The following is a 26,785-nucleotide window of genomic DNA, read 5'->3' on the forward strand; positions in this document are numbered from 1 at the left end:
TACATTTGCATGAATTGCTTGCTGGATGTAGCTTTTATCTCTGTGATGGCCCACACTGAGTCACTTGCCAAGTCATTGCTTTGGTTAATCTCTCCTTTGTTGTTTATGGTCATTACGATGTAAAGGGATTTTCTAATAATTTCTTTTTAGAATATCTCTGTGACATGGTAGGTTGGAATGATTTTGACCCATCTCACTTTCTGTGGTGTGACTTGGCTCATGCCCCACCAGCTGAAGAAACTTTACATGCTGAGGTGGGGGGGGGGGGGTCTTTCCAATTTTAAGAAAGTGTTTAATTCTACAAACCGGAGGAAAACTGTGTGGGCTGAGGAAGGTTGAATTTGGGAAGTCTTACATTTCATTGGATGCACTCTTACAGCTGAAGACATTCAGAGGGTAAAAAGGCATCAGAGGGAGGCAGTAGAATCTATCTAATTTGCATCAAAGACCTGGAGGCATAGGGAACTTTCAGATGAGAGCCAATGAATAAATCATGGCAAGGGCAGCCAAGTTGAACCTACATATTTTACTGAATAATCGAGGAGGGACTTGATCAGTTCAGAGAATATGAATTTGAAGGCAGGCTTGGTGCTTAAGAATGGGCCACTGGCTGATTGGAAGTTACACATGCTACCTGCAAAAGCTACATGTACGGGGCTGCTTGGGTGGCTCAGTTGGTTAAGCATCCGACTCTTGATTTCAACTCAGGTCATGATCTCAGGGTCCTGGGATTAAGCCCTGTATCGGGCTCTAGGCTCAGCATGGAATCTTCTGGTCCCTCTCTATCTGTTCTCCCCTCCGTGTTCTTTTTCTCAAATAAATAAATAAATAAATAAATAAATAAATAAATATCTTAAAAAAAAAAGCCATATGTATAGTCAAGAGCATATCTTATATGGATTTTACAGATTCCAAAGACACATTTGGGCATTTTCTGTATACATAAACTGACCCACCAATATGTAATTTATTTCGACTGCAGACTCCTTTGACAACATGGTACACTTTTACATTAATATGGCATATCATATCATGTGTCCAAATCCAGACAGTTCCACTGAGCAAAAGCCAGGTACACCACGGTTCGCCTGGAGTGTATCACTTCCCACTGAGTTAAGTTTAGAAGGTGTTTCTGCTCTTTTTAAAGTGACCTAGATTCTACGGAGTCTAGCATTTAGGGAAGTGACATTTTAGAGTTATGACTGGTTGATTACTCCTCAAGGGTGGGTAGTTGTAGGTTGCAGAGGCATCATCTGATTTGTTCTTTGTTTTGAATCTAGTTACTTAGAGAGTCAGATTTTATTGTTACCAGAAGTATAGAAAACTTCTAGTTCACTTCTACCGAGACCCACAGAGCTAAAAGAACATACCCACACAGCTCATTAGACCCAACTTGTTGTCCCCATGGCAGTTCTTTTGGATGGTGCTCTGGGGACCCTAGGGATTGCTGGGGACGGGTGGATTAATAGGGTCTCTCTTACCCCTTATTCCCCCATTGGTTTCCATTGTTGACTAGGTTCCTTGGTACTTCTCCATAGAATCTCATGGCCTCTATCTGACCAGGTACCCTCTGCTTGTAGAATGTCCATGTGGTATCTCCAGTAGTATAGCTCCAGGCTTACCAGGAAGCTCAGGGCTCCCAAGGGTGCAGAAGTAGACACTTCCAGACCTTCAGTGCTTAGGCCTGGGATTGACATAGCATCCATTCTTCTGCCGTCTGTTGGTCAGACAAATCACAGAGCCACCCAGATTCCCAGAGAGGAAACTAAACAGAGCATGAGTGTGAGGCACAGTTTATTGGGAGCTACCAGTGTAATCTGTTTATAGTGATGCTTTGGGCCAGCTTTCATAGGCATGGGCCTGAGACATGTGAAGGGCTGGTCTCTACTAAAAATATACTTTTTTCAAAGAGAAGATAGAAAGTAAAAAGGACTTAAAGCACCAAGAGTGTTCTGGAGGGGATCATATTGCTTCTTCCTTTGTAGGTATTTTATGAAGACTCTCACCAGTGCGGAGAGGCAGGAAAACAGATGACCTCTGAATACCCTTTGGGATCTTGGAACTTTGATCCATGTTAATGTGTTGGAGCCTGTTTAACCTTGATCCCTCCAGGTTTTTACCGAAGTGAAGCCTGAAGGAGCCACTTGAAAGTCAAAATACAGTATCAGCTTTATTACTGTTAAACGGGATTGAACAACATGCAGTACCACCTGTCTCCCTCTTCAAGACTAGACTTTGACTTCTAGACCAAAAGTCACTGACCTATTCCTAGACCAAGAAGCTGGAGGTGACAGGGCAGAGAGCTGGCAGGACTGTCCCAGTGGGTTCTTTTCTTTTTTCTTTCTTTCTTTTTTTTTTTTTAAGGTTTTATTTATTTATTCATGAGAGACACAGAGAGAGAGAGAGAGAGAGAGACAGACAGACAGACAGAGATAGAGGCACAGACACAGGCAGAGGGAGAAGCAGGCTCCATGCAGGGAGCCTGACATGGGACTCGATCCTGGGTCTCCAGGATCATGCCCTGGGCCGAAGGCAGGCGCTAAACCACTGAGCCACCCAGGGATCCCTTTCTTTCTTTTTTTAAAGTAAGCTCCACGCCCAGCAGGAGCTTCACAACCCTGAGATTAAGACTTGAGTTGAGATCAAAAGTTGGATGCTTAACCAACCGAGCCACCCAGGTGCCCCTCAAGTGGATTTTTTTATTTTTAAAGATTTTATTTTATTTATTCATGAGAGACACACAGAGAGAGGCAGAGACATAGGAAGAGAGAGAAGCAGGCTCCGTGTAGGGAGCCTCAGGGGGACTTGATCCCAGGATCCTGGGGTCGTGACTTGAGACAAAGGCAGACACTCAACCACTGAGCCACCCAGGTGTCCCCCAAGTGGGTTCTGAAGCAAGTGATTCAGGTCCTCTCTTCCCCCACCACACCAGGCACAGGCAAGTCTGAGAGGTCAGTACACACAGTGGATTCTCCTTGCTTTTGAGATACCTACTAAGAGCTTGATCAATCTACTTAGGTGGGTAGAAGTGACGGGGGCAGTGAAGAAAACTGTTGAAAGTGTTCAGTCTAATGCTTCCTTCTGGGGATGGATAGATACTCCTTCCTCTCAGTGAAAGCCCCAGATGTGGAAAGATAAGTGTTGCCTTCATAAAAGCTATTTATCAAAATAGAGCTTTATAGAGCTACTGTATTCTGCCAAAACCTGGAGTCCTGGAGCACTACCAAGGATTTTGAGGGAACTGCAGAATTTGTGAGCTGTGGTTCTGCTGAATCTTTAAGGATTACTGTAGAATATCATAGAGTTAAGAGCATTGGCTTTGGTGTTTGTGATGGTTAATTTTATGTGTCAATTTGATTCGGTTATTGAGTGTGGAGATATTTGGTCAGATATTATTCTGAGTGTTTCCATGAGGGTGTTTTTGGATGAGTGGAACATTTAAATCAGTGGATTGAGTAAAGCAGATTGCTCTCCCTAAGGTAAGGGGGCTTCATCTAATCAGTCGAAGGGCTGAATAAGACAAAAAGCTGACTTTCCCCTGAATAAGAGGGAATTCCTTCTGCCTGACTGCTTGTATGCTGGGACACTGGTCTTCCTGCCTTTGGGTTTGAAATGAAACACTGGCTCTTCTTCAGTCTACACCATGAGCTCTCCTGGTTCTTAGGCCTTTAGATTTGAACTAGAACTACACCATTGGCTCTCTTGGGTCTTTAGCTTGCCAACTGCAGATCTTGGGATTTATTATCCTTCATCATCACATGAGCCAATTCCTTGTAATAAATCTCTCTTTCTTTCTCTGGATACACACACACACACACACACACACACACACACACACACACCTTACCTCCTATTGGTTCTGTTTCTGTCAACCCTGATTCAGTGTTAGTTTTGCCAATTTACTAAGCCTTTTTTGCAATATCTATAAAAATAGATGAACACTAGTGTCTGCCTACCTCGAGGAGTAATGAATGACCCAATAACTATTAATACATGCAGTCTTGATGATGTCAATGCCCTTTTCCCCATGAAGAATGGCAGGTATCCTAACATTTCTCAGTTTAAAAATCTCCAAGTCTCTTGTATTCAGATCAGGCCAATTCTGCTGCAGCCTTAAGAGATTATGTCTTCTTGATGTTTTAGGAGATTCCCACTTTCTGTGCCTGTCTCTTCTTATGCAGACCTATCTCTCGAGGCGTGGTAGCAAATTGACTTAGACCCACTTAGGTTCACTTCTTTATTTTATTTACCAGAGCTTATCTCCCTCAGAAGCTTCCCCTCCACTGAACAGCAAAGGGAGACTATGAATGTCCCAGTTAGTAGGATCTCAAGCTTTTCCCTTTTAATTATTCTTTTTTGGGTAACTCAGTCTCTTGTGTTGAGAATCCAATTCTGCCCATCCCATTGCTTTCCCCTACAATGATGTATGGGGTAGAGGCAAGCACTTGCACCACCTTGGGGGCCTCAGATCCCCAGTGCAAGGCCTTATTTCCCCTCCTCTAGTTTCTGGCAGTGGCCTCTGTTCTAGTCACTAGGTGACTAGCAGCTGAACTTATATTCTGTTCATTGGTTTGAACAGAACTTGATGCCCTGCCTCGACCTGACACATACTCCCTTGTGTGTGTGTGTGTGTGTGTGTGTGTAGTATGTGTATGCATGTGTGTGTTATGTATGTATGTGTGTATGTGTATACATAATTTGATCCTATCTAGGCCCCCACTAGCTGTGCTGCTCACCTCTGATATTTGCCTGAACCCCCAAGTCAGGCAGTTTGACACAGCCTTTGGCTACAGGGTCACTTTGCTCCACTGTGATAACCATCTGCTTATGCTACGTCAGCACTAGCGGCGTAGTTGGGAGCTTCTGGATCCTTTCCAGAATCTTTGGGAGCTGAGGGGGTGCTCAGGAGGCTAATACAGCCACGTTTGCTCTACAGTGATGTAGCTGGAAGCTTCTGGATCCTTTTCAGAATCCATAGGAGCTGAGGGGGTGGAGGCTCAGGAGGCTAATATGACCAGGTTTGTTCTGCAGCATCTTTAGGTCACCAGTATGGCATCCTCTCTCACCCTTGAGTGTCAGACGGGGATCCAGGCACGAAGTTTCCCCTCCTCTCCTGTCCTCTTCTGTCGCCATGTGGAAGCAGGACTGTTAGAGAATAGGTCAACACACCAAGTTTTAAGAAGTGGGAAGCGACAATTTACAAGTGAAGCAAGAGGCCAAACATTGAAAATCTAGACAGGAGGGCAGCCCCTGTGGCTCAACGGTTTAGCGCTGCCTTCAGTCCAGGGCATGATCCTGGAGACCCGGGATCAAGTCCCATGTCAGGGTCCCTGCATGGAGTCTGCTCCTCCCTCTGCCTGTGTCTCTGCCTCTCTCTCTCTCTCTCTCTCTCTCTCTCTGTCTCTCATGAAATAAATAAAATCTTTAAAAAAAAAAAGAAAATCTAGACAGGAGAACCCAATCATTTAGATGAGGAACAATTACTTCTGCACACATCAATATTTCCTAAGGACGTCTTTGTAGATCACAAAGTAGAATCATACATGGTGACAATAATGGTAATGTTGACTCATCAGTTGAAGATCTCATTATATTTAGTATTTTTATAGGAAGGCACATAAACCTATGTGTTACAAAGATTTTCATAGAAATGGTCTGATTTTGGTACTTAATGGAGTAAGAGTGAGATGATATAATATGATGATTAAAAGAATGGATTTTGAAGTCAAATAGACCTAGATTCAAATCCTGACTCTAACCTGCCATGACTGACTATGTCCTCAGAGGCTCAGTGTAAAATGATGAAATCTGTGACGATTCATCTAGTAAAGGCATACCACCTCACAAAGATTATTTTGAAGGTTAAAAAACCCTCGCCTTAATATATGGTAAAGTCTTAGTACAGAGCCTGGCACAGAGTAAATTTCGATAAATGACATACATTCTTATTAATATCTGGAATATTGATTATGTGGAATCCCTTAGTTTCTGATATATGTAACATTATGGTATTTTTATGGGTAGCCCACAATTTATAAACAGACTGCATTTTGGAAGGTAACTTATAGGTCAATTATTTGTAGCTTAGGAACTGAAGAGAATCTAGAATATACCCTCTTTCCAGCCAACGGTAATAGGGTACACAGGTGTGTGCAAAGGATGGAGCAGGGGTAGGGGGAAGAGTTTCCTTCCTGTTGGAGGCTTTGTGACTGGGACTAAAATTTTTCCTTCCACGCCACATCTTTGGGTAAAGAGGGAGCTCCTAGAGCTTCCATCATATAGTGGCAAGGGAATCGTGCTCCCTGGCAACTGTAATTTCTTGCTTGGGTTAACAGTAGTTAACTATTTTAGAATTTTATATTCTATGATGAGAAATCCTCTGAGTAGTTGATCAGTATGATGTTTCTATTCCTACAGCACTTCCTATTTTTCTATTTCCTTTCTAAAGTCAAAGAAGATACTAGGAGACTTACTTTTTCCCAGATAAGACTGCAATCTGCACCCTACTGACAATGAGAATGCTTGAGGAAGGGTGGGCACCTTTAAAGGATGACCAGAATATGTTTGTGGGAAATTGCAGTGATATCTGTAGCTTGAAATGTATCCTGTTCTCATTTTTTAGCAAAAAAAAAAAAAAAAAAAAAAAATTAATCAATAAGTTAATTTTTTCTGATTAAATTCATTAAAAATTAAGACTATACTTATTTTTATCAAAGTAATATATGTTCTTGGTTAAAAAAATCAAACTGAAGAGGTTGTAAAGAAAAATAACCGTCCTGAGCCTTGTCCCTTTGCCCTGCTCACTAGAGGTCACATGTTCTAATTTTAGCTGTTTCTTCTTATAGTTTCTGCCATGTTTCCAAATAATATGCATTGTAGCTATTTCTAGATTTATCAGTTTTAGCTATTAGCTGTTGACTTCTGTTAATTTAGCTGAGTTCTTATCTCGGTTTACTTTCTACCCCCTTCTTTTATTTATTTTTTATTTTTTTCCCCTTCTTTTAATGTAATTATATTACTCCCTTATTGGTTATGTTTGCAACTTTAAAATATTTGTACTTTTGTTATTATATCAATTAGAGATATCATCTCATGATTTGAGAACACTTTTCTCTCTAAACTTATCATTTTATTTTTACAATGTTGGAATCGCTAAGATTATATTGAGATATATATAGTTAAATATTTCATGCTTTGACTGTATGTTGATTTTAAAAATTGTAGATTAATAAGGTGTTTTCATCGTCATGACAGTAATGAGACATGATGTGATGTGTTCTCCCTACTTGCACAGCTTTTGTTTTCTTTGGCACTACTTTCTTTTTCTCCCCACTCCCACCCCCAAATTATATACCTATATTGACTTATTTTTTTGAAAAGATTTTTATTTATTTGAGAGAGAGATAAAGAGAGAGAGAGAGAGAGAGAGAGAGAACGAGCCAGGGGGTGGGAGGTGGGCAGAGGGAGAGGAAGAAGCAGGCTCTCCACTGAGCAGGGAACCCGATGGGGGCTCCATCCCAGGACTCGGATCATGACCTGAGCTGAAGGCAGACACTTAACCACCTGAGCCACCCAGGTGCCCCGTATATTGACTTTTCATGTTGTTTCAAATGATCAGTAATATCCTCAGATCCTGATCTTTATCTTCTAGAACTTCTGTTCTTGGAATCATTCTATGCTGAATGCTTTCTTTTAGCTTCCTTCCTGCTTTCTATATTTGGAGCTACTTTCCCCCTTGGTTCTCATGTTATCTTCTTCCCTTACTCCTTCACTTTGCTGATACACATACCCAAGTAACTTCCCAAGAAAAAATATGTGGTAGGGGAATGCCTGGGTGGCTCAGTGGTTGAGCGTCTGCCTTGGGCTCAGGGTGTGATCCCGGGGTCCAGGATGGAGTCCCACATCAGTCTCCTTGCAGGGAGCCTGCTTTTCCCTCTGCCTCTCCCTATCTCTCTCTCTCTCATGAATATATAAATAATAAAAAAAAAGGGATATCTGGTTAAGCAACCGACTCTTGCTTTTGGCCCAGGTCATGATCTCAGGGTCCTGGGATTGAGCCCTGTACTGAGCTCTGCACTCAGCAGGGAGTCTGCTTGAGGAGTTTCTCTTCCCCTTCCCCTCCTGCCACTCACACTTGTTCTCAAATAAATAAATAAATCTTAAAAAAAAGAATATGTAGGAAATAACTTTCCTAGGTCTTTGCACATCTGGATATCTTTATTCTAGCCTCCCATTTGATTGTTTTAATTTTTAAAAAATGTCTCTGGCTTTTTCTCATTTGTTCTTTCTGCTGTTGCTACTAAGATGCATGTTGTTCCTCTTGAATTGATGCTCTGTGTCTTATTTTTAAAAATGCTTCTATCTCTTTCTGTCTTATCTATGAGACTTTATCTTATAATATTTATGTTGAAGTTTTAATTACTCACTTTTAATTTATTGAGGGTCTTACCTGTAATCTTATTTTTTTTCATAGCATCCTATTCTTGTTTTATGGTTATAATAGCTCTTAAATCTCTATGAGGATACTAAATGAGGATTTTGTTAAAGTTATTTTTTGTTTCTTATATTATTTCTACTTCTTCAATAGTCATTTTTTTCTGTTCTTTTTTACTCTAATTTTTGTGGATTTTTATCTTTTTATTTCATATGTTTTTATTTTAGAGGTTCCTAGGATAGGAGAGAAAATAAACACATGCAGTCAAATCATTATGAATAACTGGCTGTTATTCCTTCTTAGCACATAACTTTATTGGGCATTAGCCATGAAAGAGCTCACTCAGTTTTTCCCAACTATTTGAGGTCTTTGAGGAAAATTGCTTACACTTTTAGGAATCAACAAGAGAGTTAAACTGATCGGACTTCATATATACTTAGGGGTGATTTAGTGAACTTTTAGGAATCAACAAGAGAGTTAAACTGATCGGACTTCATATATACTTAGGGGTGATTTAGTGAATTTTTTTCTTTTTTTTTTTTGAGAGAAAGCCATGTGCATGAATGGGGTGACAGTAGAGGGAGACGGGGAGAGAGAATCCCACATGGGGATCGATCTCATGACCCTGATATCATACCTGAGCCAAAATCAAGAGTAAGATACTTAATTGACTGAGCGAACCAGGTCCTCCTGACTCAGTGAATTTTGTACTTCTTTTAAGGCTTAGTTGTTCTGTTCAAGAATAATTCAGGAAAAGAAGGCCAACATGAAGGGTTATCCCTTTTTTAAAAATAACATCTTTATTGAGATATAATTCACATTCCATAAATTTCACACTTTTTAAATGTTTGATTTAGTGTGTTCAGAGAGTTATGCATCCATCACCATGATCACATTCAAGAACATTTTCACCACCCCAAAAAGAAACTCCATACCCATTGGCAGTCACTGCATCTTCCCACCCCTCCCCTCCAGGCCCCTGGCAATGATGAATCTACTTTCTGTGTCTATGGATTTGCTACTTCTGGACTTTTCACGTAAACGGAACCAAAAAATATGTGACTTTTTGTGTCTGGCTTCTTTCACTTAGCAATATATTTTTAAGGTTCTTCCATGTTGCAATATGTATCAGTATTTTGTTTCTTTTTATTGCCAAATAGATACCACATTTTGTCTACCCATCAGTTTAAGGATATTTTGGATTGTTTCCACATTTTGGCTATTATGAATAATGTTGCTATGAACATTCATGTACAAGTTTTTATGTAGACATATGTTTCGATTTCTCTTGAGCATGTATTTAGGAATAGAACTGCTGAGTCATGTGGTAACTTTATGTGTAACTTTTGAAGAATTGCCAAACTCTTTGTCAAATTGACTGCACCATTTTACATTCCCAGAAGCAGTGCACAAGGGTTCCAGTGTGAGGGTTCTAATTTCTCCACATCCTCATCAACACTTGCTGTTGTCTTTTTTATTATAGCCATCCTAGTGGTATACCTGAAGGGTTATTCTATCTCCAGAACATAGTCAGAGACCTTTGACAGTCAAGCCCATCCTAGGCTGGTCTTCAGGCTTATCTCCTCCGAATCTTCCTGGCTACCCTTTGTCTACACCAGTCTTTATGTGTTCCATGCTGCCAGACCTTTGCTCATGCTGGTCTTCAGTCTGGAATGTTCCCTTCCTCTCACAACCTCTTGAGTTCACCAAAGGCAGACAATATGTTTTCATTTCTCTAAGTATTGTTTTTTTTTTTCTTCTAAGTATTGTTTTTGTATCATATGTGGTAGTTACATGTTAGGCATTCAGAATGTTTGAATGAGGCTTACTCATCCTTCCAGGGTAGAGCAAGTTCAAATGTTACCCCTCTGAGACACAGGTCTTTACCTCCCTCGGAGTTAATCATTTTATTACTGGTTTCTTTAGTTAGTTGTACACATGTCTTTTTGTCCTGATAAGTTCCTGGAATGCATGGATCATATCTCCGGCTTGTTATCTCCAGGGTCTCATCATGGGCTTGGTACCTAGTGGGTACTCAGGACTATATGGGAGAAATGGAGGGAAAGACTGGTTGCAGATTTTCAGGAAAAGCATATTTATAAAATTAACAGGTGTATTCTTTAACTTAATGAAAGTTGTGTTTTATGTTCCTTTTAAATAGCTGAAAGCATTTCCAAGAAGAGATGACCATATTTAGTTATTTCTCCTCCCTTTGGTTCTTCTATTTCTTCCCACATAAATAAGAAGGGATGATTACCCATATTGTGAATATATTGTAGATGCTGTAGTAGAACAAAATTAGCCTCCCAATTAAATGAGGACATTATATGTCACTTTGCACAGTATGCATTTCATTTTGCGCAGTGTGCATATGTAAACAAAACCCCCTCAGTTTACAACAAAAGAAGGGTTGTGTGTGTGTTCTTTTTTTTTTTTTTTTCCCCTTGGGGAAGTATTCTGTGGAGAGGAGAGAGCCAAGCTAAAATAATGATGATACTTAAGTTCTGGATGCTATTTGCTTAATTTGAAGTCTTACTATTTTATTTTATTTTTTTAAATTTGAGGTCTTAAAGAGAAAAAGATGGACAGTTGATTACCTGAGCACAAAAAGTACTGAAGACTTTTGATCTTGAAAAATGTGGGAAGTGGTGAGAACACACGGAGCAGCCATACGTCTCTGGCCCACTTAATCTGCATCCAAAGTGCATGTGGGCTGGTAGTCAGTGAAAAGAGATCTGAAATGTGGCTTCTGTGGCTACAAAATCTGAGAATCAGCAAGAAGGTTTTTGCCATTGTGAGCATCTGGATCAGGTTGTATAGGCTCTATATTAGGAGGGTCTAGTCACTTCCTAACTAAGAGGAGGGCTGTCTGGTGTGTGTGTTCCATGAGGTGATCCTCCGTCTTCCTTCCTCTGTCTCTCTAAGAAGGCTGTCAAAAGACAGACAAGGCTGAGATGCCAGATGGAGCCCAGAAGAAATTCCTTTTGCATTCTCTCTTGCTCCAGAGTACTATGTACTTTCATTGAGATGAGTTAGTACTTGTACGTGTCTCGGAGGAATCACTGGATTTCTGCAGGATTCATTGGTTGGTTGGTTAGGTATGTTTCCATTGCTAAATTCCTCTTAGAGGACAATAACCTTAGCATTTGAATTCAAAATACTCAACTCTAAAGGACTGTTCTTTTGTATTCCTCACAGGGCCATTTCCTGTTCAAGAGACTGTTTTAGAGGGAAGCCAAGATACCTGGATTGGTTGACATGATTTGTGTCCTCATTGAATCTCAACTAATGTCTTGCCTCCTATACCCTTTTCTTTTCTTTTCTCCTTCTCCTTCTTCTTCTCCTTCTTTTTTTTTTTTTTTTTTAACAGATACTAATTTTGTATTGGGGAATGCCCAGATAGTGGACTGGCCTATCGTGTACAGCAATGACGGATTTTGCAAGCTGTCTGGCTATCACAGGGCGGAAGTGATGCAAAAAAGCAGTACCTGCAGGTATTTATGTTTGGGGCTGTTCTGTTGAACAATCTATCACAGTATCTTCTGGAAAAATAAAATGGCTGACTCGGTGTGGGGATTGCCTTTCTCTCATTTAGTGTTAATTCATATTCATAGTAACATCATCTCTCGTTCATGTACTGTACTGAGAAATTGAAGAAGCCTTAAAACATGGTCTCTGCTACCTGATGGACTTGCAGTCACTGAGATGGAGGCACCTAGAAAAACTCAGGAAAGTCATTTTATCTAGAAAATGGGGACTCAGAAGTTTATGAGGTATTAGATGAAATGATATGAAAGTTAGATTTTGAAATGAAATGAACATGAAACAAAATTTTAGATGAAAATACATGACTGAGAAGAATCACTATGACGTTGGCCACAAGGGCCTTGTTCATAGGGCTTTTCATCAGAGAAAGAAGAGGGCTGGGATTGGGTTTCCTTCTAATTCATGCTGTCACATCTCTGGTAGCTAACTCAAAGGCAGAGGCAAATGGTGCTAACAGCGCATGCGGCCTATGCACTTGACAGTGCATAGTGGCCGCCTATGCGCTTACCAAGAAGTACCCTTGGGCCAGGGCACTAGAAATGCTCCTTTAAAGCATCCACAAGGTGTGGAGCAGAGCAGAGCTAGCAGAGCGAGCAGTGCACGTGCCTGGCCCTCCTACACCCCCAGCCCTGCGGTGCCCTGGCAAGGTCTCAGCTCAGTCCAGCTTCAACTCCTCTCCCTCACCTTCTTCGGAGTCTTCTGTCTTCAGTGGTGTTTGCATGAAGTGAAATCATCTTCCCAGACCTGGCAAATCCAGAAATAAAGTCAGCTCCGGAGGGTGGAAAAACCTGTCTGACACAGGCATAGTCTTCGGTTTTCAGAAGTTGCGTTTTGAGGGTATGAAATCAGCCGTGTAACGAGTTATGGTGAAAAGTATTACATGCTTTGAAAATATCATTTCCTTAAATTGTAGGTGTTTTGGGGCTGGGAAATCTGAGATTCCCCTTCTTCCCTGAAAGGTTTAGAAGTTATGACTCTTACGTACTGTAGTTGAATTCTCTGATGTTTGTGGTGTGCTCTTACCCTCGTTTCTGTCTCTGTATCTGCATCTCTGTCAGTATTTGCACATATACCATCAAAACAAATCGGGAGAGTCAGCCTCACTTTTTGATGTGACCTGAGCAACCTTTCCTTCCCTTTCTTGCTTCTTATTGGCTCTAATCAGACACAGGAAGAAGATCAGATAACTTGCAAATTTAGTCACTTTCCCTTTTATGCACCATGGTAGGAAAGTTCTTTAATTCCCTGAACGTGTCCCTTTTCCTAAAGATGAAGCAAACCTGCCTTGTTTGTGCTGGCTCTGTTCCCAGGAGCTCAGGAGCCCCTTTGTGCTTATTTATTGCATTGCAGGTATTTGAAATCTAATGTCCGGGTAAAGGAAACTTATAGCTGCCAGTAAATTACAGTTTGAGGAAGTACATTAGACTAATGAAAGCTGGGTGTGATTATGGCACCTCACTCATTTCAAGCCTTCATTTTACAGGGATTTGTTTTACCTTGTGAAGGAAACGGCCAGCATATACACCATCATGTCACTTAAATGGAAGGTGCTTATATAGCAAATTAACTCAGAAAGAAAATGTGGGAGGAAGCTAGAAAGGCAACTGGCTAAATAAGATGATCACAGAGCCTAGTTTTTACGTCCTAGGAGTTGTCCTCTTGTTCTCAGGCAGGGCTAATTTAGTCTTGACCTAGCCGTCTTTTAAAAGATAATTCAACAAGATCAGTTATCTGTTTTCCTGATTTATAGATGAAAAGCAGAGTGCTACATGAGAGAAGCACAAGGGCAACCATAGATAATAATGTCGCTCAGTGAGCTGGGAAGGGACATAATAACAAAAGTGACACAGAATTCATAAAGTCAACAGTGAGGGCACTTTTTTTTTTTTTTTTTTTTTTAAATACAGTGCTGGCAGTGGGAAGCCTGCAGTAAAGCTCAAGGCTTCCAATATCAAGCCAAGCAAGGCTCTTGAGTTGGTGGTAGACTCTGAGGTTCTTTGTGGCTCTGAAATTCTGTGATTCAAGTGATCAAGAGAAAGTTAGATTGCATTCGGTATGCACAGTTTCTGAAGATGGAGATTATATTGTTTAGGAACATACACCACTGCTTCCACGTCACCCTAGGTTCGGGCGCTGCACGTTGGTGTCCTTCTTGTTCTAGTCACCAGAAGGCCTGAGGTGGACAGGGGAAGTGCTCGCTGGGTCCATGGGGAGCCTGGGTCCTGTACCACTGAGAGATGGCTTTTCCCCTCTTCCATGTCATTAGTGTCCTGTGCCATTGTTTATTCCACCCAGTTGGGGGTGTATCTTATTCCCAGAGGGACAAACCTTATTCACAGTGGGGTTCAGGAAAATGGGCAGTCCTGGCAGTTTTCCTGCCTCTGCTGAGAACCGGAATTAGTTGGTAGGAACATCTATCTAGAGGTTTTCTTTAATTTTCCTTCATGCTACTTATTTCCCCCCTTAGTATACTTTCCTCCAAATGTGAGCAGTAGGGAGGTGTACTGGTAAGAACTGTAGGATTTCATCATTTCTATTTTTTAAACCCAGTGCTTTTTTGGGGGTGGGGTGGGTAGGAAACAGAGCTGCACAGACAGTGGCTGAATCTTCTGTTTATTTCCTTAGCTCTGCCTTAATGTTTAGAGCATCAAATTGTACCCTTTGGTGCAATTCTTTGGTTGATGAATTTTTGTGATTTTTCCTATTCTTTTGTTTATTTGAATGGGAATTAGGAGAGGAAAAAAAAAAATCTGTCTCCCAGATTTGCTCCGCCATCTTCCCCGGGAAATTTCTCAGAGTTGTATTTTAAAATGCACATCTGATTATGTAACTCTTTTGCTTAAAACCTTCCAATGTCTCTCCCCAAGCCCCCTGCCCACCCCGTTTCTTTCAAGATAAGGCTGAACTTACTTCACATGGCTTAGAATGCCATGTACGCCTTCATGATCTGGTCTGTGCTTGTCTTTCTATGTTATCTCTTGTGAAATCTCCCTTCGTTGTGTATATTCCAGTCACACTGAACTTAACGACATTCAGGTTCTAGAATTAACCTTACTCTCACGTCTCTGTCTTTGCACATACTTTTCTTTCACCTGGAATGTTCTTTTCCCTCCTTTGCCTTCAAATTTCCACCTGCTTTTTAGATTTCCTCTATCTTTACCTCTGGGAAGCCTTCACTGAGCCCACAGGGCTCTGTGCCCATGTCCTGTGTTCTGTAATTCTGCATGCACTGGTCACACTGTTTTCTGATCCATTCTTTTCTATGTTTCTCCCTTATTATACTGTTCATTTCTGGGGGGTTGAGTGCTGATGAATCAGTACATTTTTTTTTGATTGAATAAATGTTCTCTCTGTCTGTGTGTGTGTGTGTGCGTGTTCATTCCACACAGCACAGTGCTAGGTATAGGAAAGATGCTTAACATATGCTGGTACAATCATCAATATTTGTTTAACTAACTTGAGTTTTTTGGTTGATTTGCAGTTTTATGTATGGGGAGCTGACTGATAAAGACACAATTGAAAAGGTGCGGCAAACGTTTGAGAACTATGAGATGAATTCCTTTGAAATTTTGATGTACAAGAAGAACAGTGAGTATCCAGACCATCCTGAACCATACCTTCACGTGCTCGGAATAGTAAAAGAGATCCTCTAACTTGGTTGATGTCTTGGGTTTTCTTCTCCTCATCAGCTAAATGTTACTTGAGGCTATCATGTATGTTGGGATAAATGGCATAGATTGCAGAGTTACACTGTGCCTAATGGAATACTTGAACTTGTCCACCGAACAGTTAAGACTTCTTGATCTCAGGGCACCTGGCTGGGTCAGTTTGTAAAGCATGTGACTCTTGATCTTGAGGTTGTAAGCTTGAGCCTGACGTTGGGTGTAGAGATTACTTAAAAATAAAATCTTATTAAAAAAAAAAAAAGATTTCTTGATCTCTTTTTCTGCCAAGCTAGTGTTTTTCCTATTGGTTTACTTATGGTGAGCTGCTAGCTGAAGACACTTGTAGGCTTTAAGCCTTCTGGGGGAGGGGAAGGCATGGGATAGTGACTCTGGCCAGGTCATCTTTGAATCTACCCTCCACAGTGCCTAGGGACAGCAGGTAACACCAGTAGATGCCCTGTTAGGTGAAGGGGAGATTAAGAGTACACTTACCTTGTGAGCACTGAGTAAAATATAGAATTGTCAAGTCACTATGTCGTGCACTTGAGACTAATATAACACTGTATTTTAACTACACTGGAATTAAAACAAAAAGCTTCTGAAGAAAATTTTCTTCTCCTGATAACTAGTTTTCATCAGAAACAGTATGAATATTCAGAGTGGATTGTGAGTGAATTAGTATTTGTTTTGGATAGTTACTTCCACAAAGTATGTTAACGAAGAATTTAGCTCAATAGCCATACACAGGTATAGCACTTGCTTTTCTCTTCTGAGGTTTCCTGTTGAATGGAGATTAGCTATGTTAGAAGTATGGAAAAGTGGGGCATGTGGCCATAGCAGGGCTGCAGAGATGTAAAATAGTGCTGTTATTGTTGGTTTGAAAAAATGATTTTGTTTGTCAAGCATTCTGTTCTTTATATGTTGGATGGAATGGTAGATCATAGGTTTGTTCAATAGAACATTTCCAGAGCAGCCCAGATGGCACATGAGGATAAGTGTTTATCTTGGTGGCATTCACAGTGATGCATTTTGCTCTGGAAAGCAAAGGCCACTTGTTTTTCTTTGGAAGGAAGTGGGTCTTTTCTTCAGTCTGGAGGTTGGGGCAGGCAGCTGAGGGGACCATTTGCTTGCTCAGTGGCCTGTGCTGATGCTGATCTGAGAACCTTACTCGGGGCATCAACTAATCTAAGAGAGTTGGTCCTGTAGCTTTCATACTAGCATGGTGACTTGTTCTGTCTTCCTCCCTTAGCTGGTAGGTTTAGTTCCTACCCAGGAGAGGAACAGGGTGAAAGACTATGAATGGCTCTGTGCTGGTCCTCCATTATGGGTAGTACAACCCAAAGCACCAGTTCTTACCAGGAGCACACTGGCCTTTTCATGGGGAGGAGATGCTCTGCCCATGTGCCCCCAGCTAATGGAGTAAGTTCAAGGTTTTCCACACTGGGGGCTTTGCGTACTGAACAGTATGGATTTCCCCTTGACGCAGAATACTAATTGGGTAGGTGTATCACAAAAATAATGCTTTGCATTTATATTTTGCTTCAGAGTTTTCAAGCTTCATTAGACTATGCATTTAACTTGCTCAAATTATATGTGTTTGGCACAAAAGGGAGACAAGGGGAAACTTAATTTAAGTTGAGTCAGTGATTTCACTTGCTATCCCTTCAGGGAGCATGTACCCCAGAGGAAGTATGTGATGAGGGAGGGGAAGCTGCTCTTCTCTCTACTGCTTCTGGGGCTGAAGGCCTTGTGTTGTGAGCATCTCATGGCACTGAAGGTGATTCTGGTATCTGAGGTTCTGTACTTTAGGTAGACATGGCCCTCACACGTAAGCCAATTGGTTCAACTAATGTTCTACCAAGGAACGAGCCTTTCTTCCCTCCTTTGAGGTTGTGGTAGGCGTATTGACAGATGCATGCCAGTCTTCATGGGGGCTACATCAGCCTTCGCATGGGACTCTACTTCCTGGGTGGTGGCAAAAAAATTTTCAAGAGTAATTGTGGTCCTATGCAATTTTTACCTTACCCTTTGACTTGAGAAAATAAACTCTGTGGAAGATATGACTCCACTCTTATTTTATCTTATTTTTATTTTTAAAGATTTTATTTATCCATTCATGAGAGACACAGAGAGAGGCAGAGACATAGGCAGAGGGAGAAGCAGGCTCCCTCTGGGGAGCCTGATGTGAGACTCGATCCTGGGTCCCCAGGACCATGCCCTGAGCCAAAGGCAGAGGCTCAACCACTGAACCACCCAAGTGTCCCGACTCCACTCTATTTTACAATGTTGATTCTCAAAGCCCCAAGAAGTAGGCATGGCTGATGTTATTTATGTCCAGTGTATAAAAGTTAAATTCCTTACTCAAGGTCATGTGGAGCCAGGACCTGGTTTCCAGTGGTTACTCCATGGCCATTCTTCCAAGATTAGGACAGTCTAACTGTGGGTACAAGGCAGGGCCACCATATATGGTTGTGGAGGCCATTCCCTGAATAGACAGCAACTGGACCACTTATGATTTACTTGCTGGATCTTCCATGCACCATAGCCTGGCATTACATCTGTGCTGAGGGAGGAGCTTCTCTTTCTAATTTATACAAAGATGTCTAGAAGGCTTGTGGGAGTTGCTTACAAGGCTAAGCTTGTACATAAAACATGAAGCATGAAACTGATGTGGATGGTGTTGGCTTCTTCCTAGGAACCTGTTCACTGCCCCCCAATTCCTCCAAATCCCATCCTCTCCTAAGGAATTTAGAAACTAAATTATTTATTAAGCCTGGGAATTGTACATTTGCACTGAATTCTCTACCTTAAGAAATATTTTATTTATTTATTTGAGAGAGGGGGTATAAGCGGGGAAAAGGACAGAGGGAGAAGGAGAAGCAGACTCCCCACTGAGCAGGGACTCCAGTGTTGAGACGCGATCCCAGGACCCTGAGATCATGACCTGAGCCGAAGCCAGGTGCTTAATCAGCTGAGCCACCCAGGTGCCCCTATGCTTGCTTTTTTTTTTTTTTTTTTAAACTGCTTTTTATTGACCCACTACCCTATGTCAGATGCAGGCTTATGCTAGGGATGTGGTTATGAGAAGAGACACAGCCTCTGCCTGTACTGCAGGAGTGGGGCTGCATCCACAGTGCACAACCATAAGTGTTTTCATGGTGACACCATTTGGAGAGAGTCACCGAGCCCTAACTTAGGAGGTCAGGGAAGGAAGTCTTCCTAGCAGAGAGGAAATCCATGCAGAAACTGAAGATGATGGGAGTTAGGTAGAGGGAAGGGCAAAAAGTAGCCCAGGCTGATGAAATGCATGGAAGTTTCAAAAGACCCAAAGGGCTTCTCAGACTTTGACATGCCTAGGGAATCACCTGCAAATGGCAATACTAGTTCCTTTCAGTAGGTCTGGGGAAGGGTCTAGAACTTCCGCTCCCAGGCGATCCCATGCTGCTGATGCATGTATCCCACTGAGCAGCAAGGACAGAAAGCAGCAGACTGAAGACTGATTTCCACATCTACAGTGTGTGTCTCCTTCCTGCCAGATCCCCCACACCGGGCACCATGCCCGACACATCACAAATGCTACCCCACAAACTCATGGAGTAAATTATATCAATATGCAAATTGACAAGGGTTGACCATTGAAGCTGGAGAGGTTAGGAAGGGCCAGGAATGCAGCCACATTAAAGACTTGGCTTGAGTCATGGCCTCAGGGTCTGGGATTGAGCCCTGCGCTGGACTCCCTGCTCAGTGGGGTTTCTACTCGGCCTCTCTCTCAAAATAAATAAATAAAATCTAAAAAAAAAAAAAAAAAAGAGCAGTGTTTGGGAAAGAGGGTGGGGGTGAGGGGTGTTCAATATATCATCAGATTTACATTTTAGAAAGATATCTCCAGTAGAGTGGGGAGATGGAACAAAGCATAGGAGACTGGAGGTTGAGGCCCACTTAGGAATGACCCCGGTGACAAGATGGTTGCGGCCTGCTGGCCCAGGGTGGGGGGGTCAAGGGAGGTGAGAAAGAGAGATATCCAGGGATGTCTCCTCCAATGACTGAGTGTGGGGACTTTGTCAGTGGTGCCTACTGACCGGCTCTGCCCTCAGTCTACTCAGCCCCGGGCAGCGTCCAGGAAGCCAGAAGCATAGCATTTCCTGTCAGGAGCTTCTCATCTGGCCTGAAGTAACACATGCCGAGTGTCTAACACGGAGCCCCATGTAGAAGAGGTGCTCAGTGCTTGTTTGTTGAGTGACTTTGGAAGGAACTTGGCAGCTACCAAGAAACAGATGAGTGCAAGAGAAGCATGTGATTCAGAGCGAGGGCATGAGGGCCGAGGTGGGAGCAGCGTGGGGCCAGACTGGCTGCTGATGCCTCCGAGGAGCAGACTGAGCAGACATGGGTGGGAGGAGAGGGGGAGGGAGGCAGAGTTTGCTTCTACTTTCAAAATGTCTAGTTCAATAGACTAGAATGTTCAGCATTTTGAAGCAGTATAGAGTCCTATGAAGGGAAGGCACCCCTGTTGAGATTTCAGAATGTGAAATGTCATCATCTAAAGGAATTTTTTATTTTTTTCTCTGATTTTTAAATTGAATTACTTCTACTATGGAGAATACATGAGGATATGAAGGAAAACAATCACCCCAAAGACTCAGACAAATAATACTATGCTACTAGCTTTTTTGATGTGTTTCCTTTTAGGTTTCGTCTTGCACATGTTAAATAATTGAGATTTTGATGTGTATGCAACTTGAAGTCATATATTTGAAGTCAAAATATAAACATATAATTAATCTTTGATCATAAAAATATCCTCCTCATTTAAAATTCCCCATAAATATAATTTAGAAATAATTCATTAATACTTCCTCTGCTGTTGGATATTTATGAGGCTCTAAACTTTATTAAACACAATGCTGAGGGGAGTATCTTATGTAAAGATATTTATTGACATTCTGAGGCAGTTCCTAGAAGTTGAAAACTACCATGTCAGAGATGTGAACTCAGGTTCCTGAGACGTTTTTGGCAAACAGTGTTTCAGAATTGAACCCATTCCCAAGTTCACTTGCAGGTTTTGAGCGTCTGACTCATTGTACTACACCAACACTGAACAATATAGCTTTCAAATTATCAAATTGCCTGCAATTAAACTTTTTTCTTGTTTAATGAATATTTTTAATGCTAGTGAGACTTAAGTACTTTTTCCTATTTACTATCCATTTAAAGTTACCCTTTTTATATTAATTGTTCAGATTCTTTGCTCATACATTCTACTTAATTCTGGTGATTTTCTTACTGATCTTTAAAAATAACCCCTTAATAAATTGGCTTCCCCCCCATTTTTTAGTAGTGTTTGCAAGGACAGCTTTTAGAAAGAATTTTCTACTGATAAGCATCAATGTTTGTCCTCCTTTGGGGACTTGGGAGTGATTAGCAGAAGACTTCCTGGTGTGCTTTGGAATGAGTGTGTGGAATACTATTATGTATCTTGAGGATGGATAATTTGAAAGGTTTCTTTCTATCTATTGGCCCGTCTGATGAATAAACCTGGGCATTTTAGTAGTGTTATGTGTTTCATATTGTTACTTAACTCATTGTCAGTGTGTTAGATGTTATTCATACATCAATGATAGTCATCATTAGTGAACGCATTCAGTAAATATTTAGGTGGTCACTCTTGTGCTAGTCAATTCGTTTTTCTATTTTTCAAACAAGAAAATCATGAAGTATCAGCTCTGAGTTGAAAGCAGGATACTGAGCAACCCGGGTGGCTCAGCAGTTTAGCGCCACCTTCGACCGAGGGTGTGATCCTGGAGACCTGGGATCGAGTCCCACATCAGGCTCCCTGCATGGAGCCTGCTTCTCCCCCTGCCTGTGTCTCTGCCTCCCTCTGCTTTAAAAAAAAAAAAAAAGAAAAGAAAAAAAAAAGTAGGATACTCTCTAGGTAACACTTTGCAGCATGTGACTGACCCCACAATTTGTGGCATGGCGGTGGCCTCCTGTTTGGGACCTCTGGATCAGCTTCTACATCAGAGAAGCCCAGGAAAAGGTTTCTTACTGCATTTGTGCCAAGCCAGCATGGAGAAGCTGCCAGCCAAATACTTATTGATTACCTACTGTAGGCCTGTGGGTTTGAGCCAAAGAGATCCAGGTATAAGAAACTGACTGCCTTTGAGGAGCTTACAATCTAGTTATAGAGACAAGTCCAATAGGAAAACCATCATATTTTGCCCTAAAGAATTGTCTTTTACTTATTCAGTGCAAGGAGCTATTTATATGTAAGGGATATTGATTCTACATTAAAAAATATTTTCTTATTTAAAATTTTTTCTGTTTAATTAGACTTTTTTATACTGTTTTTTTTTTTTTTTTTTTAAAGATTTTTACCCATTTGTTCATGAGAGACACAGGGAGAGAGAGGCAGAGACATAGGCAGAGAGAGAAGCAGGCTCCATACAGGGAGCCCAATGTGAGACTTGATCCCAGGACTCCAGGATCACGCCCTGTGCCAAAGGCAGGTGCTTAACTGCTGAGCCACCCAGGCATCCCTTTTATATCATTTATAAGTCATAAATTTATGGCAGTGTTTTCCTTTATGGTTTGAGCTTTATATAATGTTTAGGAAGTTCTTCTCTTTACCTGTACTAATGAAAATATTCTTCCATTTTTCTTTCTAGTACCTTTATAGCTGTGTTAGAATATTTAAAACGTTAAACCATTTGGAATTTATTTTTATCTATTACATGACATAGCAATCTAACTTAATTTATTTTCCACATTGCTTATTTAATTATCTCAGTATGATGTATTAAAGAATCCAGCCCTTCCCTTCTAGTTTGAAATGTCTTTTTCTTCTATGCTAGATTCTCACACGTTCATGAGCTTGTTTTTCTCCTCTCCTTTTCCAAGTCCTTTTGTAGCCTATTAGCTATGTGAGTTTGATTAAAATGCTCTCTCACTTGGATTTTCCGTATTTAAAGTAAGGAATAATTCCAGTCACAATTCCATTTCACGGAGTTGCTGTGAGAATTAACCATAATGTGTTAGTACTGGACCCCATTGTAAGCACTTAATAAATGATATTACTATTTTCATTGTTGTTTGTTTTAGGGCCAGTGCCAATGGCTCTTAGTTACTGTACAGTTAGTTGATATTTGAACAAGACAAGGTGAGGGGTATCACCTCCCTTGTGGTTGAAAGTCTTGGTTTAACTTTTGATTCTTCCAAAACTTAACCACTAATAGGCTACAGATGACTAGAAACCTCACCAATAACCTAAAGAGTTAACACATATTATGTTTGTTATAAGTGTTATATACATTGTATTCTTAAAGTCCTCTAGAGAAAAGAAAATTTTACAAAAAAATCATAAGGAAGAGAAAATACATTTACAGTATAATATTTATTGAAAAGAATCCATATTCTCTAGAGGAAGTGGGTGGGACAGGCTATCTATTTTCATTCCAAATAAAATTCTCTTTCTAAAAAAAAAAATCTGTGTATAAGTGGACATGCACCACTCAAACTTGTTTTGTGCAAGGGTCAACTGTGGTAAACAGTTTTGTTGTTATTTTTCCTTTCAAAGAATTTCAAAGCTTTCTTCGCTGTTCTTCTACCTTTATTTTTCTACTTGAGTTGAATTTCAATTCATCAAACTCTGAGAAAAACAAACAAAAAAGAACCATTGAGATTCTGATTGAAATTGCATTAAATTTATATATTAAATGGGGAGACTTGACATCTTACAAAATTGAATCTTCTCATCTACAAACAATGTAACTCTCTCCATTTATTTAGGTTTTGTGTTTTGGTCTTCAATCAGATTTTAATTAAGTTGAGGCTTAGGCATTGATTTTTCTAGCTTTTCCCCCATGTTTGAGACTGGCCATCTTCCTCAAAACAGGTAGAGGCAGCTTTGGAATTTCATTAAACACCATGAGATACATTCTCTTTTAGGTCATCCAGACAGCCCTGTGAGGTAAGATCAAACCTTTCCATCTTACAGATGAGTAATTTAAAAGGAAGGGAGGAATGTATCAGACATTCCTATATTGGATATAAAAATATATACAATATATTTTTATTGAATCTAAAGTAGGCCTATTATCCCTACTTTGAAAATGAGGAAACTGAGTCCAAGAGGTTAGGTGACATGGCAATGGCATACAGTAAACTAAGACATAGGGCTCAAACCCAGGACTTGGGATTCCCAGTCAGATATTCTAATGGCCAGTGGCCGCTTCTCCCCCCTGGTACTCTCTCATACTCTCTGTGCTTGTCATTTGTCTCAGGGAAGGTGACCTGAGACCAACTGGTCTATTTCTTAGGGCAGGCCGCCATTCCCTAGTCTAGTTTCTGGACCTGTCTGAGTGGCTCTGCACAATGCGGCCATTTCCATACGCCAGTGATAGTGGCTTGGTTAATTCTGTTGCTGTCGAATATGGCCTGGATGCCTGGCTGCCTGGTTATAGAGAGTGCCTGGGAGGATGTCCAGGAGAGGAGGAAGCCTAGCAGAAGCCAAACAAATCTCTTGTATACCCAAGCCTTGCTGTTTTGTTATCTGACTGCTAGGGTTGAGAAACCCCATCGCCAAGTCAAGGTGTCAGATTCATTACTACGTGACCCAAGGCAGCTAGTAAGGGATAAGAATCAGAGTGAGCAAGAGGAGGAGCCTGACCCGGAGCTGCCCCTCCACTGGTACTCTCAGCCAGAAAAGACCTGCTCTCCCAGCAGCAGCCGCCTTTGCCATCAGCCTTTGCTATATTTTTCTTGGATTTGTGCATCGATCTTCCTTTATTTATCATTCACCCCTTGTCCTTTTGCAGAAACAGGACATCAAATACTTGCTTTTCTTGTTTTTCCACTGTAGCCACTTGGGTGCAGAGGCAGAACTTTAACCTTATCTTCCTGATTTTGTGTCTGTATATGTGAATATATGTGCATGCATTGCCTCTCTTGTATCTTGGTGGGATGAATTGTAGTCCAGAATCTGGGCTCTTGGAGAGATCCCTGGAGGCCAACTACCCTGGCCTCTGCTTCTGGGCAGGTTTATATCTGAATGGAGCCAAGGCACTCCTGAATATCCTTGGGGGCATCCAGAGGGGTGGAAGAGAAACCGAGTGAGTAGGGGCTCCAGGTGCTGGGCAGTCTGTGTTCACTTGAAGCACCTGTTACATATATTGAGACTTTGAGTTATATTTCACTGGTTAGAAATGCTTTGCTCTTAAAAGACTGTAATTACTGGTCTGTGCCACATAGATGGGACTCATGTTCTCTTTTGAAAGAATATCAGAAATGAAAATTTAAGCCCATTCTGCTTGCTTTCCTAGATTGTGTAGGGCACAATAATTTGGAAAAGAGGCAGGTCTGAGTGTGAAGATACTGGAAGTAGGATTTATTTCTTTGAAACTCAGCAGGTACCTATCCCATCAGGGTGTTGCATTTCCCAACCCCACAATAGTACCTTCTGGAGTTGAGCTATGAAATGGCCTCATGTGGCCCTATGCATGACCTTGCACTAAACAGGGATGCAGGGTGATAAGACAGAGAAAGTTCAGATCTCCTGCCCCAGAGTGAATTACAGTCTATCTAAGGAAAGAGTCTTCAATTGTGAAGGATTGAAGGGAGCCATTACATAGCCCTTTCTTTCCTTGCCTGTGATCAGAACCAGTTGGAAGAGATAGAGGAATCAGGCAAATGGAGTTAAAATATCCTCTTTATGACCAGTGAAGTTGGTCCTAGAAATTGTTGTTTATGTCCATGGGCAAGTGAAATTTCTAAAAGTGAATCCTAGAATCAGACAGATTTCCCCACCCAACACAGATAGCCCTGGAGAACTGCAGGCTTCTCCTCCTATTGGTCATCCCCCTGCCCTTTGATTTCTCCCCTAACACCTATAGAATGGGGAAGCAGAGCAAGATGCAAATTCATCTCCAAGAGAGCAGATAAAGAGAGGTGCTTGAGCTACACATGTCCAATTCTTGACTCCCGAATTCCCAATCCAGGGAAAAGACCTGAGAGTTCCTTTGAAATATGTCTCTCCATGAGGAAACAGCAGATCAGGCAATAGGAGATTTTCTCCCTCAATAAGCCCACCTGATTAGCTAGAGATGTACTATAAGGCAATGCATACTGACTCCGAGGTTTTGCTAGAAGATTCATATATATTTACTGAAAAGAGATGATCAGAATAACACGTGTTTAATCAGGGAACATCTCTGGAAGAAGCATTGGGCTCAGTTTGGTGGAGAGGAGAACACAGCTTTAAATACTGACCTGTAGGAATGGGTAGGGGGGAGTTCAAGATGAGTTTGAGCTGTAGTAAAACCTAGAAGGCCTCCCCACACGATAAATACAGTAGGCTATCATGATCTGGGAGATGTGGGTTAGTGTCATCAATCTCAGGAGTCATAAATGGAATATAAAGATTAGATGGCACAGTCCCAACTAGGAAAGTTCACAGGCCTTGGGCCCAGCTGATACAGTGTGTGGGTAGCCCATAGGTGGCAACTGGGAAGGTTATGGTTCCAGGGATTCCAGCAAGATGAGGCTCCTGGAGTTAGACCTCATGAGTCGGGTTACGGGGGGGAAGCTCTCTGATTTCTTAACTGGTTTGATAAATTAGTGGTGTTTTCTGGTGTACTATCTGAAAAAAAAATTGCTTACTTTTTTTTTTTAAAGCAGAAAGAAAATGTTTTTTTTATTTGTTTGCTTTTTGTCTTAACATCTAGAATATAAAGGAGAGCTGTGATATGTAGGCTCAATGGGTGTGACACTTTATTTTGAGTTTTCTGTTGCTTGATTGAAAATGGTTTAAAATCCCACAGGTTCTGAGCAGGGAACTGGGATGAATCGTAGCACAGACCTTTCAGAAACAGTAGGTGATTCAAAGGCCATATTCTTCTTGATTTTGGAATGCGATGTGTGATTTTTGTATGGTGGATTTTTCTTTCAAAACACATTTTTCTTAGGGTGACATTAAAATCTGTTTGTCTTCTGGGAGTACCCAGGAACTGGCAGCTGAAAATTATGGAACAGGAAAGTCGACAGAGGATCAAAGTTATAACTATGGATGAATGTATAGATAATGAAGATTAAAGAATATATTCCCATCTGGTCTATTTGCTGCTGTTTGACTATATATTTTATACTTGTT

At 41.2% G+C, this 26,785-nt stretch overlaps 1 protein-coding gene across 2 annotated transcripts in view; it reads left to right on the top strand.

Annotated features, from left to right (window-relative positions):
• KCNH1 (potassium voltage-gated channel subfamily H member 1) overlaps positions 1 to 26,785 on the top strand; it is a 372,078-nt gene that overhangs the window by 15,253 nt on the left and 330,040 nt on the right. For both annotated transcript variants that reach the window (XM_072831167.1, XM_072831168.1), the window contains exons 2-3: positions 11,805 to 11,928; positions 15,462 to 15,568. In XM_072831167.1, coding sequence (XP_072687268.1) covers positions 11,805 to 11,928; positions 15,462 to 15,568 — 231 coding nt within the window. The remainder of the gene's footprint in view (positions 1 to 11,804; positions 11,929 to 15,461; positions 15,569 to 26,785) is intronic.

Source organism: Canis lupus, chromosome 6, assembly GCF_048164855.1.
Source record: "Canis lupus baileyi chromosome 6, mCanLup2.hap1, whole genome shotgun sequence".
Taxonomy (NCBI): domain Eukaryota; kingdom Metazoa; phylum Chordata; class Mammalia; order Carnivora; family Canidae; genus Canis; species Canis lupus.